Source organism: Podarcis filfolensis, assembly GCF_964270895.1.
Source record: "Podarcis filfolensis genome assembly, chromosome: 10".
NCBI classification, from domain to species: domain Eukaryota; kingdom Metazoa; phylum Chordata; class Lepidosauria; order Squamata; family Lacertidae; genus Podarcis; species Podarcis filfolensis.
The window spans coordinates 53,294,004-53,313,612 of record NC_139612.1 but is presented as its reverse complement, the minus strand read 5'-3'; the positions used below and the strand labels follow the sequence as shown (position 1 = coordinate 53,313,612).

The 19,609-nt window shown below is 38.3% G+C and overlaps 1 protein-coding gene across 3 annotated transcripts in view; it reads left to right on the top strand.

Annotated features, from left to right (window-relative positions):
• The window catches only part of KDM7A (lysine demethylase 7A), a 46,756-nt gene that overhangs the window by 9,586 nt on the left and 17,561 nt on the right, over window positions 1-19,609 (top strand). For all 3 annotated transcript variants that reach the window (XM_083574197.1, XM_083574198.1, XM_083574196.1), the window contains exons 2-9: window positions 6,729-6,814; window positions 12,369-12,486; window positions 13,224-13,384; window positions 14,330-14,471; window positions 15,399-15,585; window positions 16,551-16,713; window positions 18,293-18,380; window positions 19,022-19,128. In XM_083574197.1, the coding sequence (XP_083430323.1) occupies window positions 6,729-6,814; window positions 12,369-12,486; window positions 13,224-13,384; window positions 14,330-14,471; window positions 15,399-15,585; window positions 16,551-16,713; window positions 18,293-18,380; window positions 19,022-19,128 (1,052 nt within the window). The remainder of the gene's footprint in view (window positions 1-6,728; window positions 6,815-12,368; window positions 12,487-13,223; window positions 13,385-14,329; window positions 14,472-15,398; window positions 15,586-16,550; window positions 16,714-18,292; window positions 18,381-19,021; window positions 19,129-19,609) is intronic.

The following is a 19,609-nucleotide window of genomic DNA, read 5'->3' as shown; positions in this document are numbered from 1 at the left end:
TGTGGCATTTTTCAACCCCTCCCTTCTATATTCACATACAGCACATTTTTTATTTACATGGTCTTGTGGCAATCATTCTTTTATTGAATTATTTTTCTTGAATTAATATTGGATCATGATATGGAAGTGTTAGAATCCTTTTTGAGCATTTGTGGTCAACATAGCCTGGCAGAAATCTGTTGTCTAAATCTGGCAGCGTATTGTGCAGTTTAGATAAAATCTTATTTGGGGTATGTGTGACTAGCATGGAAATTGTTTCCAATTACCAAGTTAAGCAGACCCACATGTATACTCAACTTCTTTAGAAACTTTAATATGCTGAATGCAAAACTATGGAAAATGTAGTTACGCATTTTTATATGAAATTGTTTTAATTGTTAGATCGGTTTAAGATTTTACAGGAAATGATTAATAAATGGAATGAAAATAAATAACGGTAGTGAAAACTATGGTTTAATTAGTAAAGTGTGTTGTTGTTGCAGATAAACTGCCCATGTGTGTGTGTTGATGGCGGTCATAGGAAATGTAGATGTGACAAAGGACATTGATCTCTTGCTCCCACCATTTCCTATAATAAGCCCACGTATTTAAAGCCCAGGATGCCTACCTGGAAAATGAGACATACCTGAGCTACAGGCCACTTCCTCCAAGGATTGGGGAGAGAGCTTTTAAAAACTGGGCTGTCATTGCAGCTTTGTCCCTCCCAACATGGGGGGGGGGCAGGTCAGATCTTCCTGTGCACTGCTCAGAGAAGTTGGCCACGAGCTCTGCCAACTTGTAAGTAGACAGACAGCATTAGTAAGTAGAATAGAAGTAATCAGAATTTGGGATCATCGGGCTACTTTTGCTTTGATTATTTTTACTGGATCTTAAAGAAGTTTCACAATCAAACTAGTGGAGTCTTTGTGGGTTTTCCAGTCTCAGGATTCAGGAATCATCATATGCCTAGATCACTTTGGGTTTCATGGTACTATTGGAGCTCTAAGACCAAAGAGTTGGTAAAGTTAGGATTCTGCTCTATTCTCAGGGAGGTGCTGAGGACTGGAGCACTGGCTTTACGTTCTGCATAAATTGCTAGGAATTGGCTGGAGGTGCCAGGGTCTAGGATTCCCAAGTCTCATTGTTAATTGGACATACCTTGTTTTCTCTTTTTCTGGGGCTGTAAGTTACCTTCAAAAGTGGGTGGTGCCAGAAACTACTGGATAGGAAAGCACTGTAGAGCTGTCAGATGGGCAGTATATAAGTAATAAATTGTTTTTTTTCCTTCCAGTAGCACCTTAAAGACCAACTAAGTTAGTTCTTGGTATGAGCTTTCGTGTGCATGCACACTTCTTCAGATACACTGAAACAGAAGTTGCCAGATCCTTCTATATAGTGAGAAGGTGGGGAGAGCTCATACCAAGCTCATACACGAAAGCTCATACCAAGAACTAACTTAGTTGGTCTTTAAGGTGCTACTGGAAGGAAAAAATTTTTTTGTTTTGACTATGGCAGACCAACACGGCTACCTATCTGTAATAAATTGTTATTATTGTACAGCAGTGGGTACAGTAGGGGGACTGAAAAGGCTTATCTACAGTATTTACTGTGAACCCAATTTTGTGTCACAAAGTCTGTTTAAGAGGCAGACATTGCTGGAATTTGCAGTATTAGGACTTGCTCTCGAGTTTGAGGCTTATCAGTTATTTTACAGTTATTGCTTTATTGCAATGGCTTACAGGTCTCCGTTGAGAACTAGCTCTGTTTTAGACCAAATGTAGTTTCCAGAGCACCTGGTGGGTGACCACATGACTCAACTTGAAAGAGACCACTAGAATCCAGAAACCAGCACACCCCCTGTAATAATCAGTTTAACAGATTTTATTTTTGATCTACATAGAAAACATAGATGTAATGGGAATCGTTTTAATGGTGTTCTGTGTGGTTCCTTATTGTTGTTCTAATTTGCAGAGACTGCAAGCTAGGAAATTACAACACACTATTTAGACTTCACTGGTATCACTGATTATGTTAAAGTGTCTTCATTTATAATTTCTAATACAGTGGTACCTCTGGTTAAGTACTTAATTCGTTCTGGAGGTCTGTTCTTAACCTGAAACTGTTCTTAACCTGAAGCACCACTTCAGCTAATGGGGCCTCCTGCTGTTGCCGTGCCGCCAGAGCATGATTTCTGTTCTCATCCTGAAGCAAAGTTCTTAACCTGAAGCACTATTTCTGGGTTAGTGGAGTCTGTAACCAGAAGCATATGTAACCTGAGGTACCACTGTATTTTCTGACTACTTATATTATTGCCCTTATTGTTACTTAATATGCTTCATAGAGTCCTCTAATTTATGCAGCAGTAATGAGATGCATTACATATAAAACATGTCTTACAATCTTATGATGTGTATATATTGTTGACCAGCATTTAGATTATATTTCACATCAAAATTTTGAAAATAGTTTTTAATATAGAAAACTAGTATGAATAATTACCAATTGTTATGTAGGTTAAATCCGTTCATATTTTAAAACGTGAGCATCTGTTGAAAAATTGAGGAAAATGCTGTTCTAGTTTGTCTCCACCCCCTCAATTTTAACTTTTTAAATAAATCTTAAGTATTAAAGGACTTGACCTTGTGATATACTTGGGCTATGTTCATGAGATTAGTCAGCATTAGAAATCTAGAATACTTTTAGCTGCTCCCTATCAGAACCTTTGATGAAATGAATGAATGAGAAGTTTTATTTGTTTTATTTATTGATAAACAACAAATTCCAACAAATGTGTGAAACTAAGGAGTTAATGCTTCATGCATCAGAAGTGAGGCTAGTTCTCTAAAGCTCATGCCCCGATTTTTAAAAACTTTTTAACGTGCCACAGCGCTCTTTTGGCTCTCTTTGATAAACTAACATTTATATATACCAAGGCTCCATTTGAGAGAGCTTTTACACACTTGTAGCTGGAATATTATAGTAACTTCTAGCTTAGAATTCCCTGTCTGTGAAAATACTGATGTACAAATTGAAAATTAGATTGCAACAAAACTTTTTGCATAGTAGTTTAATAGATTTAATTAAATTGAAATATAATTTATCATACTAATATATTTTAGGCACTTCTTGATTTAATCTGAATGCCTCAATGCTTACATTTCAAGAGGTTAAAATTTATTGTATTGGTCCTGGCTTTTAAAGTTTTTTTATTTTATTTTAAATCAGTCAGGCTGAGAAAAATCTCTTTATCACAGGCTGTATGCCTACAAACGCAGTGAACCTCTGAAACTACAACCTGGCTTGAAGGCAAGCTCTGTTACCTGGTATGTTGCATGGTTGCGGTAACTGTTCCATGCTTACTGCTCCTTGCATTGTCCTTATGGTCAAAGTAGATGTTTTATATCAGTGTTAGCACAGCTTGTGCATCTCCCCATCAGGGGACATTAAACAGTGAGGTGAAACTGGAAACATGAGGCATAAGTCAGAATAAATTGAAACTAACTCATTTGAGTACATTAATATCAGTTATGACTGCTGACATCAAAATATGCCAAACGAATGTTTCATTATTTAGAAAATTTGTGTCTTCAGGTCTGCCTCATACTGGTACCAGTGGTTCTAAATAGATAGTGCTAGTTTTCCAGGTCATGAATGCTTTGAATGGAATTAATATTTAATCTCCATTAGTCTGGCATTAAGTAAAGTAGGCCTTTAAATTGGTGATTCTTGCGGAAAATGTTGAGTTCATTCTTGTTCAGCAGGGTATAATGCTGATGTTGCCACTAAAGCAAAAAGCTTCTACATGAAATCACTTCTACATTATTTTTAAAAGGCAACTAGAGTAGGAAAGTGTTATGAATTTTTAATACATTGTGGTATAAAATCTATTTATTTTCATCTAAAGCTGTTGGGTGACATACTGCAAGGAGGTTGCTAAGCTCACTTCATATACTTCATTCTTTTTACATGTTTTATTCACTTTTAAGGCTGTATAGAGAAGTGGGGAAGGGAAAGGATGTCATTCTGTGAACAAAAAATATATATCAAAGATTGGGACTGCTCCTGGCCTAGGTTGGTCATAAACACAACACTTAATTTATATACAGAACTGTATTCTTCAGTTTATTAATGAATGTTTATGTATTTCTGGTGAAGCACCTTGCTCTCTCCACCACTGTCAGGGGCTTAACCCTCTTTCCTCATGGAATCTGAACCTCTAAAGCAGGGGCAGGGAACCTGTGGTCCTCCAGATTATGCTGAAGTACAGCTTCCATCATCCCTGACCTCTGGTAATGCTGGCTGGGGTTAATGAGAGTTGGAGTGAAATAATGCACAGGTTTCCCACCCCTCCTAAAAGGTAGTAGAAAGTATGCTGGTACAGTGGTACCTCAGGTTAAGTACTTAATTTGTTCTGGAGGTCCGTTCTTAACCTGAAACTGTTCTTAACCTGAAGCACCACATTAGCTAATGGGGCCTCCCACTGCCGCCGTGCCGCCGGAGCACAATTTCTGTTCTCATCCTAAGCAAAGTTCTTCAGGTTAAGAAGCACTATTTCTGGGTTAGCTGAGTCTGTAACCTGAAGCTTATGTAACCTGAAGCGTATGTAACCCAAGGTACCACTGTAGTTGGGTTAGAGAGAGGGTTGTATAAGGGAAGAAGGTGTAAAAAAGCAGTGTGGTGGAAGGAAAGTGAACATATGTTGCTGGTTTTTGTTACTACAGTGGAACCTCGGATGTTGAATGTCTCTGTTGACGCATGTTTTGGCTTTCAAATGCCGAAAACCCAGAAGTAACTGCTTCGGTTTTCGAATGATTTTTGGAAGCTGAATGTGCCTCATGGCTTCCTTTTTGAGTTTCCCTATTGTATTGAGGCTTCCACTTTCAGCTTTCAAATGTTTAGGAAGCCGAACGGTCTTCTGGAATGGATTACGTTCAAAAACTGAGGTTCCATTGTATATACCATACCTTTGACAGAGACAGAAAATAAGTGCTCATTAGTTGTTTTATAAGTGTTGCTAACTATATTTCATTCTTTCTGCCCTTGTGAAATGATCACATCAACCCATTTGTGGTGGTTTGCAGCAGAAAGTAGAAAGGATGTAACTTCTGTAGTCGTGAGTTTCCAGGCGAAAGGTAGTAAGAGCACTTCTGTGCTTTTACTGGGAAGTAGTTTTAGTAATTTTCATACAACACCTCCCAAGCTGAAAAGAACTTGGAATCCTCTCCAAGTGTAATGATTCCTTCCTTTCATTGCCACCAACTGATTAGCCAATTGGTGTTCTGTTGTTGCCAAGCCAGGAAGAAGGCACTTTACCATTTCCTTTTCTTCAGGCACAAGGCCTGCTTGTGGCAGTCGCCTGTGCTATTTGGTACAGGGAGGAGGGTTTCTGTCTTGTGCTAGCCTTCCACTTTGAGAAGAGTATACTTTATCTAAAGGAGGATAAACTGGGGAGGGTGGGCAGAGAGAAGTACTAATGTGCTTAATTAATTTGGTTAAGATAATATTGCCAATTAGCATAAGGAAAGCATCCAATAGTGTGTGATATGTCTTCAGTTAATTGGCACTATCCAGTCACACTATTTGCTTCTTAGTTACAGAAGTCTGAAGCTTTTTTTTAACACACACACACACTCTCTCCCCCTCTCTCTCAATAGTTCCTTCTGTTTTAAAACTTGGCTTAATATACTCTTGCTTTGACCTCTAGTAATACTTACTGTCAACATAAAAACATAAAGAGCTAAGGAAGAAAGAAAGGCAATGTTTGTTTGCAGTTTTACAATCTAATGGAAAAACAGCTTGCTATGGAATACAATATACCTGTTTAATGGTGGTGTTCAGATTTGTTGAATAACGGGCTGCATTTTCTGCAATATTATCAAATTAAACTTTGCCACATGATTCTGTTATCTAGTCCTTATGATAATTTACCTACCTCTCAATTTATGCCCTTGCACTTTGATAAGTGAAAGATTTACGAGTTCTCTACAGTTTACTGACTATATAATTAAATTATAGGCATACAGGTCACTTGCAATTTACATCTGGTTCGCCAGAAGTGGCTTAGTTATGCTGGCCACATGACCCAGAAGCTGTCTGCGGACAAACGCCGGCTCCCTCGGCCTATAGAGCGAGATGAGCACGCAACCCCAGAGTCATCCGCGACTGGACCTAATGGTCAGGTGTACCTTTACATTGTGGGGATGGTGTGTATTCACAAAACTGCATATAGTTGAGCCCCCCCCCCCCCCCGCCAACAATCCTTACCTTCTGGAGGTAGCATGCGATACAGGTCTTAACCCACAAGCAAGGTAGAAAAGGTTTTGACTCTCTGCCTTGCTTACTGGGTTCTGGGAGGCTCAAGAGGGAACAAGCTCAAGTTCTTTATTTAGTAGATGTATACCTTGTCCACCAGACTTTAGCCCCGCCGAAAGTCTAACAATAACATGCAGCACCACATAAAATAACATGGTTTGCTCTGTTTCATAATTGGATTTCATCTGTCACTTGCCTGCAGCCATTCCTTAAGGCTGCAGCAGAGAAGACAAGACAAAGGATACAGGGTGCCCCCACTTGTGCAGCTGAGGCAGCAACTTTTGGTGTTTCCTTTCCTTGAACTTTTGCACCCCAGCTGGTGATGAGAAGAACTTGTAACTTGTCCTAATGTTATATATGTAACTTCTGATAATTTTCCTTAAAAGGTGCAGTTGCAACTTAAGAGTTCCTGAAGATTTTTTTTCTTCTTCTTTTAGTTGTGTCAGAGTAGAAGAGCACCATGCTGTTGACATTGATCTGTACCACTGTCCCAATTGTGCAGTTCTTCATGGACCCTCCTTGAGTAAGTAATGATTTATAAGCAGTGATGCATGTTGTTGTTGTTTTTTAAAATAATAATAATTTAAACCTCACCTTTCAATTCTTAAAAAGGCCCTTTTGGGGGCTTGCACGTATGAAAAACACCGATATAAAAGCAAAGCCATTAATTACACAGGGCAGAAAGAAGCTTAGAATAGGCCAAATACCGGTGAAATAGAGTGCCCAAAAACCATAAGAGGAGGCCAACTGAGGAGAGAGTTCCCTAAGAAGGAAGTTCCACATCTTTAGGTGCCATGGCCAAAAAGATTATTCCCCATGTCCCATGTAACCGTACTTCTGAAGCTTAACAGGGCATGGAACTATGTGTAAGATAACATTTGCAGTTTTGTGTGGGTGGAGATAGTACTGCAGAAATCCTGATTGCAAGTCATTTAGGTCTTTTATATATAACTACTGTATATAAGCAAACCAAAAGCCAGTGCAGATTAAACAAAACTGGAGTAATATTGTCGTACCTTGGATCTCAAATGCCTTGCAACTCGAACATTTTGGCTCCCAAACACAGCAAACCCAGAAGTGAGTGTTCCTGTTTGCGAACATTCTTTGGAACTCGAACGTCTGACGTTGCTTTCGCGGCTTCCAGTTGAGTGCAGGAAGCTCCTGCAGCCAATCGGAAGCTGCGCCTTGGTTGTCGAACATTTTTGGAAGTCGAATGGACTTCCAAAACGGATTCTATTCGACAACCAAGGTACAACTGTATGCTAAAAAAATAAAAATAATTTTCAGCCATTCTGATTGCATTTTGTATTGGGAGCAGCATGAGTGCTTTTCAAGGGTATTGTAGAATGCATTGCAATCCAGATATAACGAAGGGAGGTGTGACAGTGGCCATATTTGTTTTATTGAGAAAAGACTGCTGGCGTAGCAGCCTGACCTGTCCAAATAAACTGCATTATGTGGGTTCGCCATGGTGCAGCATTCCATACGCACCAGTATTCTTACACCTTTTAGCTCCAAACTGTGGTTTGCAACTATGATTAAGAATTTTGCAAACTGTGATTTATAGTTACCTGCAGTTTGTGAAAGTTGACATAATGCTGCATCATGGTCAGCTCTGAACATGAAAGGGAAGTGGAGGAGTATGTGAGCATGTGGGGTCCTTCTGATCTCCTGTGTTGGCAAAGCTGGTTTCTTGACATGGAAACATGCATCATAGATCATAGAATCATGGAGTTGGAAGGGACCACTTGGGTTCCACCCCCTGAAATGCAGGATTTTTTTGCCCAAGGTGGGGCTTGAACCCACGACACTGAGACGAAGTCTTGTGCTCTACCAACTCAACATGTGTTTCTATAGAAACAGAAGAAGCATCTTTTTAGTCTGATGTTCACAGATTACATATAATACATTCTTATTCTAAACAAATAATGAGTTTACTGTCCCCAGCAATAGCTCACACAGTGAAACCCTTTCATCATCTGGTTCTAGAATGCCAAGTGCACTCTTAAAATGTGCAGTACTAGATCATGTTTTCTTTACTGTCTGTTCAGAATGAGCTATAGCTCTAAATAGTGAGCTTTCATTCAGGAGAGTTTTACTTACTAGATCTTAGCAATGCTATCCATTTCAGAATTTCCCAAAGGTTTGGTGGTTTTTTGCTTTTTACACATTCTGTAAAATGTGTCTGATCAGTAGTCCTCAGAATACCATCATTTCCAGTATGAAATTAACTATGCTATTCCTTGCTGAATCTTGATTGGAGTATCAGTTAAGCTCCCAGCCTCTTGGCCTGTTGTTCCAAATCTTCCTGGTGAGCTTGGTGTCCCTTTCAAGGCCCTGAAATAGGTTCCAGAATACTGGAGCCATTTAGCAGATGGCTGTTAAGATTTGGTGCTCTCTAGCATGCACATATAGGGCCTATTGTGGTTGTTAGGAAACAGTCACACCCAACAAAGAACAGAGGATTCCTTTACCATGCAAGAAGGCCAAGCAGACCAATCAGCAGATCACTGGACTTTCTATGGCACTGTGTTAGAGGGTGATTGACAGGCCAATCTGATTGTGCCTGATGAAGGTACAGGGTGAAACTCTCTGTTCAGGACTGAAAGTCTTAGCCTGCTTTGTGATTGTATTGTGATAAGAAATAGATCCATCCTGAATAAATAGATCATCCTGATTTCACGTATCTTGATCTGCCCAAAAAGCTGTAGTTGTGTAGTATCCTAAGAATCTCAATTTAGTTTTTGTCACTAATGGTAAAGCAAAAGAATCTGTTAGCTCCTTTCAAATATCATTGAGGAATTGCATTTGGAAAGCTGCAGGGAAGCTTCTAAGACAGGCAGATGTGCTTAAGTTACCTTCTGGCCTTCCTTCTCAATCTAGGAAAGTTGAGGAGTCGGGTGGGTGTGCCTAGGACCCCCTCCCCAGTTTAAGCCTCAAATAATTCCCTTTGAGAGATTAACAGTTGGAAGATGAAGCTTAGGAACAAACTGAAATTAATGCTTCATCGACTTTTATCTATGATTTATTCCTGAATATTATTTGAACCCCCATTAAACATTAAGCAATGTTCAACATTGCTTCTCAGGGTAGGTTACGATGTTTGTCTGTTTGAAAATGTGTTTTCTTAAGTGTCCTTTAGAAGGTGCAGTATAAAATTCATAGCTCGGGCTAATAAATAATTTTAGGGTAATTGCTTATAATATATTATACCACCTTGAACTTACAGATAAATGAGATGTTTGCCTTTCTGAAAGTTATTGCAAAGGTACACTGGACTCTAATAGATTTCTTGTTTTAATCTTTTCATATGTGTGATACTGTTGAATTGCTGTTTTGTTTTTATTTCTCTTATTGAAGCTAGCCTAATATTTGTTAGAATAAATATTGAAAACTTTAACTACAGTAATCTTTACCTTTTTTAAAAAATGCAATTTATAACTACTGGCAAGTAATACTAGCCTGTTAATTCACATACCAATTTGTTCTATAGAGAAGTTCAGTTACATCAGAGGCTTTGTCTTGTGTCTTTTGTAGTGCAGCTGCCCACCTTAATAACTGTCAGATAACATTGGCTGCTTTCCAAAGTGGTCACTGAGCTTGAAGAAACAGTTGTGTACACATGGAAAGAATGATATGCATCATTCCGCACAGAAATATGCACACCCAAGGCACACACGAAAAGACTGCCACATGGAAGTCTCCTTTAAGTGGTTGCCTATGGCAGCTGCCTTGCTACAGCAAGCTGTTTTCGTGTATAATCCAGGCTCTTAATATTTGCTATACAGAAAATGTACCAAGTCTTTGTGATGAGCTGCCACATAAAATGGTTTGGAGTATGAAGCCAGTTTTTGGTTTTGTTTTTTAAAAAGAGCTGTTGAAAGTGGTTTCTGTGTATCGGCCATCCTGTGTGCACTGAACCTTCTCTAGACTGTGATCCAGGCAAAGCATAAACTTTGTTGCCAGGCCCATTGAAACCCTTTTTATCATGAAGTAGGACACAAGCTGTTTGATTACTGTGCAGTTTCGCTTGTGGTGTATGCTTCAGTTCTGCGTGACATGTTTTCCCACTTAAGTTTCAGGTATCATACTACTTCTGAGTAGTAAACTGCAACTTGCAGTTGTGTTGAGAGAGATGGATGACAGTCAAGCATATATTGTAGTAATGCCCTTCTGCTCCTTTGATTAGTTGGAGTAATACAATCCATTGGTTTTGAAACAATGAAAGCTTAATGAGTTCAGAATGCCTAGATGAAATTACTAATACTCTGTCAGCGGCTCAATGTGGAGAATTAAATTTATTTTTTTATTTTAAAAAACCCATAAAGAACAGTAGCTTCAGTGGACACAAGATTTCATAAATACAATTAGTAGTAAACTCTTTCAGATGTTCAAAATAATACATGCTTTGAAGCATGTTCATCTAGGCATGGTTGGAACCCCCCCCCAATACCTTTCAGACCTTCCTACGCAACATGGAAAGGTTGGGCTGGAGTGGTGCGCCTGTATCATTCTTCACACATTATTTTTGAATGCATGAAGTGTGCTGTCATGGTTGACAGTTGGAAGGTGAAAGATAGGAATAAGATACTAGGTGGAATTCAGTGTTGCACTCTTCCAATCGTTCCACCTGTGCATGCATTTCAACTTACCAAATAGAACAACCCTCTTCTCCTCCCACAATGTGCTATTCTGAGGGTTCTTCTGATCTTCCACTTGAACCAATTTTGGGGGGTGCAGGTGGAAGAGGAGGGAAAACTCTCTTATGCAAGTGGAAGCCCTTGCATAGGTCTTCCACTGACAGAGCTGGTTTAGTGAATTCTGTCCCCTGAATGTAATGCTTGAATTAAGAATGGCTAGGGAAATGATATAAATTCTAAATTTAGGGATTTTAATCAACATCTTTCTTTTACGGATATATCCACCACCTAAAATGATTAAATCAGTATACCTTTTTAGTGTGAGAGAGAATTTAAATAAGAAGCTTGCCCCAGATGGAAAATTGTGAACCCCATATAAACCATGCTGAGATCCTAGAGTAAAGAAGGGACTGCAAATTGTTATAAATGCTTGTAGAGCAGGAGTAGCCAATGTGGTGCTCTCCAGATGTTGTTGGACTACAGCTCCCATCAGCTCCAGGAATGATGAGAGTTGTAGTGCAAGGGCTACTTTGGTTCTCCCTTTTGAGAGTACAGTATGGCCTGGTTCCAAGCATGTTTTTCTGAAATGGAGAACAAACCCTGGAGCTGAGCACCTCTCTTCTAGCACTGCTCCCTTCAGTACTTTATTTCTTGCTTGTATTAAGCCAGAGTTTCTCTTCTGTCTCAACCATGGCTTTATGGCAGTTTACAGACCAGAAATATAAGCTAGAAGTCATAAGCCAGAAATGATGCAGCAAGAGGGGGAGGGAATACTCTGCCCAATGTTTGTTCCTGTTACTATTAAACTATGGTTTATGAAGCCTGGAACTATTATCCAGCTGTAACTTTAAGAAAATGTTACGAATTGTAATATTTGGCTTGTAATAGATTTTTCATGCAAATGAGTTCTATTGCTTCAGTTCTGAGTGTAAATGTAGTCTAGACTTTATATTAGTTTCTTTAATGATGCCATCACCCAGCTCATTTATAAATGGTTTTTTTTTTTCAATTCAGGGCAGAGGATGATTTATTCACTAATTAATAGCAGGCAGCTTGTCAGAAACTGTCTGAGATCCAGTCTGGTGATGTGATACTTGGACTTGGAGACCTGGGATCAAATCTTTGATTAGTTGTGAAGCTTCTCTAGGGTTAATCCACACTATTTAAAGTACATGGCTTCCCCTAAAGGATCTATTGAACTGTAACTTGTTAAGAGTGCTGAGAACTGTAGCTTTTGGAGAAAGCAAGTACTTCAGTTGTATGATGTGCATATGTGACCTTGGACCCAACCATGCATGTTTAAGCATATCTTTCCTTATGGGATTTTTAAAAGAGAAAACTGGATAGTTCTCTTAAATGTCTTGAGGAAAGGGCCAGGTACAAATGTGGTAGTTGCAATTAATTTTAGAAGCTAATGTTTTAATCCTTACTATCTAGTGAAGAAGAGAAGGAACTGGCACAGACATGACTATACAGAATTTGATGATGGTTCCAAGCCAGTACAAGCTGGAACAAGAACATTTGTTAAACAGCTACGTGCTCGCTCCTTCCCAAGGTAAGATAAGTTGCATTAGAACATATATAAGAGCAGGTGCAGAAAGTCTTGTCATTTTTTCTAGCTCCTTCAAACAACAGTTTTGTCTTCAAGCCATAAACTTTAACACACTAAAAATAATGGGCAGCTGAATGTCTTTTTGGCTAAGACATCTAATGGTGATGGTGATATTAATTACTATTACTATTATTCATACAATTTGAAGTATTTATAATTAAAATTATTATTAATACATTTATTTATATCCTACCCTTTTCTCTGAAGGGACTCAGTATTTATAACCTGCCCTTCATTGAATGCTTTCAATCCCAGAATGGGGAACAATCAAATAAAGTAATAAAAATATGCAAAGAAGTAGTATACAAGAATTACAAAATCCATAAAAACAGGGCTATTAAATAACAAACAAATTAATAGCTCCAACATAATGCAAACAAAGCTAAACTACGAGAGCAACAATTCAGATTTCCAGCTGACACTGGAGATACCAGTACTGCAAGAATTCTATTGACTTCAGTTGTTGCAGTGCTGATTTACAATGGTAGTAGTAAATGAAGCTACTATAAACACCCAGCTTAAGTATCTATATGCTATAACTGTTAGGGAGAATGAAAGCCTTAAATTTCAGAAATTGCATTGAAATTACTTGCTGCTCTTCTGGATTAGGTGTGATTAAATACTCAGGTTTTACTGTCATTTAGTTTTCAAATGTTAAAAAGTATTGTTGTTTTTTGTAGTGCTGATGACATCATTTTGAAAATGCATGGCAGCCAGTTGACACAAAGATACCTGGAGAAGCATGGGTTTGATGTTCCCATTATGGTTCCTAAATTAGATGGCCTAGGTCTCAGGCTTCCTCCCTCTACTTTCTCTGTTCTGGATGTGGAACGATACGTAGGTATGGTCTGTTATGAAGAACGGTAAAAACATGTGTAGTAATTAAAATGGTAATAAAACCACGTTTACTGTAATTAGAAATGGGACTACCTAAACTGATGTATGCAGTCACTAATGGAGTTTAGCCTTTGTCACTCTGCTCTGTGAATGTGGTATGCAGAGTACTAACATGTCAACTCTTAGTGCAATGCAAGCAACTTTGTGGACAACTTGTGTGTAGCTTTAGGGCCCCTTCAAATTAGAACAAAAAAGCGAAAGCAGCCTTTTGGAAGGATGAATATTCACACCTGGAAGTTTAGACATTACATTTCTTTGCCTGCATCTTTACTGTGATAAGGTTTGAGAACATTTCTCTACACTTTACAATTTCAAAGATGAAAGCTTTTAAATGTGTGATCCAGTGTTGTGCAAGCAGGTTTCTCTTTGCTTCTGTCTTGCTTCCTTCAAATTGTTCCAGAAGGGTTCCCTGTTGTCAGGGGCAGGTTTTGGGGGATTCAGATAGGAAATGAGAGCCCCCTTGTGTACTGAGGCCCATTCTGCTCATGCACAGACATCATTAGATGACACCCTCTATATTTAGACTACACATCAGATTTAGTGAGATTACTCCAACAGTAAAAGTGTGATATCTACATTATCACTATCTCTGAAATTGTAGTTCTAGGTTGCTGGTAAGACTGATCACTTTGTTGGGTAGTGAGGGATAACCTTCAGGTTTCTATGAATTTCCTCAGTGCTTCACAGTTACTCCTTTTACCTTAAGAGAGCATTACAATATAATAAAAGATGCCTTGTTCTATATAACTTAATTGTTGCTTATTTTTTAGATTACTAACTACTCCTTTTTAAGAACACTAGAAATGTTATAGAAAGCAATATTTTGCCAAAATCCCTAGATGTGACTTTCAGTTATGTTTATTGGTGATCCTTGTTTTCTTTTTTACAGGTGGTGATAAAGTGATAGATGTTATTGATGTGGCAAGACAAGCAGACAGTAAAATGAAGCTCCATAATTATGTTAAGTATTTCACAAATCCTGACAGACCAAAAGTATTAAATGTGATCAGCCTTGAATTTTCAGACACAAAGTGAGTATATGGTTTTTACACATTTGTTTTGAAATCCTATATCAGGAAGTGGATTACAATATAATTCCCTGGCTTCTTAAAGGCTTGCTCTAATTAAGTAGGAAAATCAGTCTCGGAGGCTGGCATTTGGCAATATGGAGATTGGCAAATGAAAGTACAGTGGCACCTCAGGTTACATACGCTTCAGGTTACATGCGCTTCAGGTTACAGACTCTGTTAACACAGAAATATTGCTTCAGGTTAAGAACTTTGCTTCAGGATGAGAACAGAAATCGTGTTCCAGTGGTGCGGCAGCAGCAGAAGGCCCCATTAGCTAAAGTGGTGCTTCAGGTTAAGAACAGTTTCAGGTTAAGTACGGACCTCCGGAACGAATTAAGTACTTAACCCGAGGTACCACTATAAATATAATTGGCCTGCTTCTCATGTCATATTCAACCATACTTTACAACTATGGTTGATTGTAAACTAGCAGCATAAAGGTCCACCTTGCTTAAAATTCCCCAGGGTCCTACTGCTTCTGCTATGCTGCAGGTGAAGCAAGCCCAAGTCTGGCTTCTTGTGTCATCCAAACCTGCAGTTTGGAGGAAATGAGCAATGGTTTTATCTTGTGGTTTAATGTGATATGTAAAGTAGGTCACAGTAATTTGATTATGATACCTTTGTCTAAAACTTAGCAGGAATCACCCTAAAATAACTTTGTTTGAAGGAATGAATGAGTACCATTTGATCTTTTAAGGGCAGCATCTGAGAATATGCTAAATATTAATTGGTTATATGAACCGCCACCCCCACTTTTGACTTCTGTAGAGCTACTGTACTTAATTGGTGCAGATAAAAACGTCGTAGACACTGGTTGTATCTGTGTACCTTCACTAAAATTCATTCACTGTGTTCTTATCTATTATTGTATGTGTTTCTTCTTTTAAGGATGTCTGAATTAGTGGAAGTCCCTGAAATCGCCAGAAAACTTTCTTGGGTTGAAAACTACTGGCCAGATGATTCAGTCTTTCCTAAGCCTTTTGTTCAGAAGTACTGCTTAATGGGAGTTCAAGATAGCTACACAGATTTCCATATTGATTTTGGGGGCACCTCTGTCTGGTATCATGTTCTCTGGGTAAGATAACACTGCTGATTTCTAAATATAGAATGTACAGTATTCATAATGGGTTTAAAAATAATAATCTTGAAGGGTTCTTGCATGCACCAGCCTGGTTCCAACATAACACTAAACTAAACTACAGCTTAGCCCAAATGAGGAAATGTGAGATGAGATTGTGTCTGCTTTGCTCCTTCCCAGTCATTTTGCTGCTTTAATGTGCTGAGTTGTGGTTTGGCTTAATGTTGTGTGCACTCTTTCCAGTCAAAAGTGAGCTGTAACCAAGGTTTGTCCTGTGTCTTACAGTTTGCCTGGGAGAGCTAAACCATGAGCCCAGGTTTGGACATCACACTAAGCCAAACCACAGTTTTATATAGCACAATGCAACAGCACAATGATTGGGTAGGAGCTAAATGGCTCGTGTTTGCTCATTATTATTATTATTATTATTATTATTATTATTATTATTAATTGAATTTACATATTGCCCTATACCCGAAGGTCTCAGGGTGGTTATGAATGACACTGTTGAAACTGTTAGTTCAATTAAGGTTTTAAGTTTAACCACACTGGGCATTTTGTGACTATTGGGCTGAGAGTTTTAAAATTGTTATTCTGAACACTAATGGGTGTGATAGTTGGAAAAGCTAATAAAAACTGATCTCTTCCAACTTCATTCTATTGAGTTGTCTGTTTTGCTATGCCCAGAACATTATTTCTAGGCCTATCATGTTCAGTTGGGAAGGAACCTAAGCATTTTTATTCCTATACCCCATTCCCAACTTACCAAACCTGATGCACTCAAAATGATGTTGGGCTGCAAAAGGGTTGATTGGAGTTGCTGTCCAACAACATCTCGGGGCCACCAGTTTGGGAAAGCCTGCTTGATCCCATAATCTTCTACCTCTCCTTAATTGCTACTATCACAGTTTTATTGTGTAGCAGAGACAAATTTAACCTCATTCAATATTTTTTATGTATAGGGTGAAAAGATATTCTACTTGATCAAACCGACTGATGAAAATTTGGCAATCTACGAATCTTGGAGTTCATCTGTCACCCAGAGTGAAGTGTATTTTGGAGATAAAGTTGACAAGTGTTACAAGTGTGTAGTGAAGCAAGGACATACTTTATTTGTTCCCACAGGTAAAATGCTTTCCTCAAGGAATAATCATGCTCATATCTGTTGAGTTTGGTGGCTGGTGTTCAGAGGACTCTTTAAAATTCAATTAAAAAAAATATGCTAATGTGTTTAGCAATTCTGACCCAATTTAGGATAAGGAAGTTGAGACATTATTAAAAGTTCCCACTCAGAGGCTGCCTGCTGTGTCTGAAAGATTCGCTGTTCTGGACTTGTCTCCATCCAGTCAGCCTCTGCTGGGTGCCTGAATCTGAATGGGTGTGGCTGAAACATTGAATCTCTCATGACACAGTGGAACAACTTGTCCTTAGAATTGTTAAGAGTGTCTGCATGAATCGCTGCTCTGGGATTTCTCCTTCAGGTGAGGATGCCTGTTCAGATCATTGACTCACACAGACATACAAGGTCTAGACTCCTCTGAGTGTGAGTAACTTCTTTTTCTCACACTCGAGTCTACTTTGAATGTAAAAATAAAGGGTTTCTAAGATTTTTAACTAGGAAACTAAGTATGCCTTAGGTAGTTCTATTTGAAAAGCAACATTTTAAAGCAAAATAATTTAATGTGCAGTGTGTTACGGCAACGACTATGTAACCCTAGTCAACAAAAAAAAATATATCTCTGATACTGGGATTTATCCTTTGGGAGAGAGCAGTGTGAAATAGTCACCAAGAATATCTCATTATGTCTTTTTCAAACTTGCCTTATTGATGCCAGTACCATGAGGTCACTTATGGTCATGCTTGACTTGTGACAATTCTTTTAGTATGTAAGGTCACATTTATGAGGGATTTATAGGTTGCTACAACCACCACCTTGAAGTGTGCCTGAAAAACTGCCAAACACAGTACAGATCTTATTACTGGTAAAATGTCCTTCCTAATGTGAAAGAGGGAACCACATTCTTCAGCCAAGAGCTCAGCACAGATGGTATTGTAGAAGTCTAGTCATGGTGTTATGAGAACATAATGGACTCCAGGGCTCCAGAGAAAAAAAATCCAGAGAAGCAATGACCATCCCTCCACTTCTGTGCTGTCTTTTAGAATTTCTGACTGCATTAACTCAAAATAGGAGCATATATATTGGATATTCTCTTCCATGTACCACTTAATGATTACACATGGGGTGGTTTTTAAATACTGTGCAAGAAACTAACACAAGAAAAATAATAAATTGCAATTATATGAGCTAAGGAGGTTTCTGATACTAGGGTTAAACTCTTTAGACAGTGTTTCCATTCAGTGTGCCATAGACTTCCGTTTCAAGATTGAATTAGATAAAATAAACACTTTTGACTTTTATCCTGGTACTTCAGTTTGTTCCCAGCTGGAGCTGGAAGAGGCTTGGATTTTGGGATTCTCCATTTTCACACACTTTCTTCACAAAACTGCTACACTTAGACAGTTTAATAGGATGTGCATGTCTTTCACCCAGTGTGATTAGTGATGCCAGTATTGTTACAAAACATTATATTGGAGGTCTTCAAAGTATCAGTCCTATCCTGTGTTTTGTTGAAGTCCAACATGTAGGGCATGTGAAATATTTTGTAGCAGGGATACTCAGGTTCTACTTACCTGTCATTTCAGGCTGGATTCATGCTGTGCTCACTTCTCAGGACTGTATGGCTTTTGGAGGAAACTTTTTGCACAACCTCAATATTGGCATGCAGCTCAGGTTTGTACTGGAGCTTTCTCTTTTTATTATGTATCTTCTCCCATAAGCTTGAAAATATTTTTGTCATTCAGTTGATACATAATTGATTAAATGAGATTAAATGGCACAAGACACTAATAAAAGAGACAATGCTGCTATTCTGCCAGGGGTGGACTGAATATTACAAGAATTATTTCCAGATAGAAATGAATAGTTTGTTCTGTTCCACTTGCCTTTGAAATTAAACAAGATAACATGGAAGATTACATCAGAACAAACTGAAATTTGGCAAGCAAAACTCAGGAACTGGAAAATAAATTCTAATTCCTGCATTACTTGAGAGTAAACTTTTTGTTCTAAGCATACCATAATGGCATAAGTTGCTTGAATTCTGTCTGTTTAAAGTTGGGTTTATGTATTAGTATTATGAAGTCCAACGTCGCAGCTCAATATGCAGCAGAGCTTCAAAAGAGATAAATCCAGAGCTTAGAAAAGTTCTGCCCAATTTTGTCAAGTTTGATCTTACTACTATTGACTATTAATCTTGATGTATCTTGTTTGTCATGGACTGCTTCATTTTGCAGCACACCATATAATTTAGGTGAACACAGTTACAGTGATCAATATTCACACAAAATAATCCTTCTAAATTGTTTATTTAGGTGTTATGAAATGGAGAAAAGGCTAAAAACCCCAGATCTTTTCAAATTCCCTTTCTTTGAAGCCATCTGTTGGTTTGTGGCCAAAAACTTACTGGAAACTTTGAAAGGTAACTCATTTCATGTTTTAAGAAGAACGTGAGGCTAGACTTTTTTCTACCATTTGCGGGAAGACCCATGTCTAATGTACATCAGTCAAACAAGACATAAGTTACTCATAGTTTATAACTGGAAAATGTAAGTGTAGCTACTTTGTTCAGTTTTGATATGACAGAAGCTTTATGGATTAAAAGCATTTGTAGTAAATGATACACATATGATTCATGTGCAGCGGAGTACAAAGGCTTTGACAAAGAAGGCATATGAACCTTTTTCTTTAGAGTGTCCTATGTATCTTTAAATATGTGTCAACTGCAGTTATTTATGTGGAAGTGAAAATATATTTGTTTCAGGACCACATTCATGCACAGCCCTCTAAAGTTACACTTGTCACCTCACTCAAATTATTAACTTGTACGCTGCTTCCCTTAGTCTCTATTAGTCAATACTCTATGCACCTCCATTTAGATTCTCTGCCAGTCTCCCCCAAAA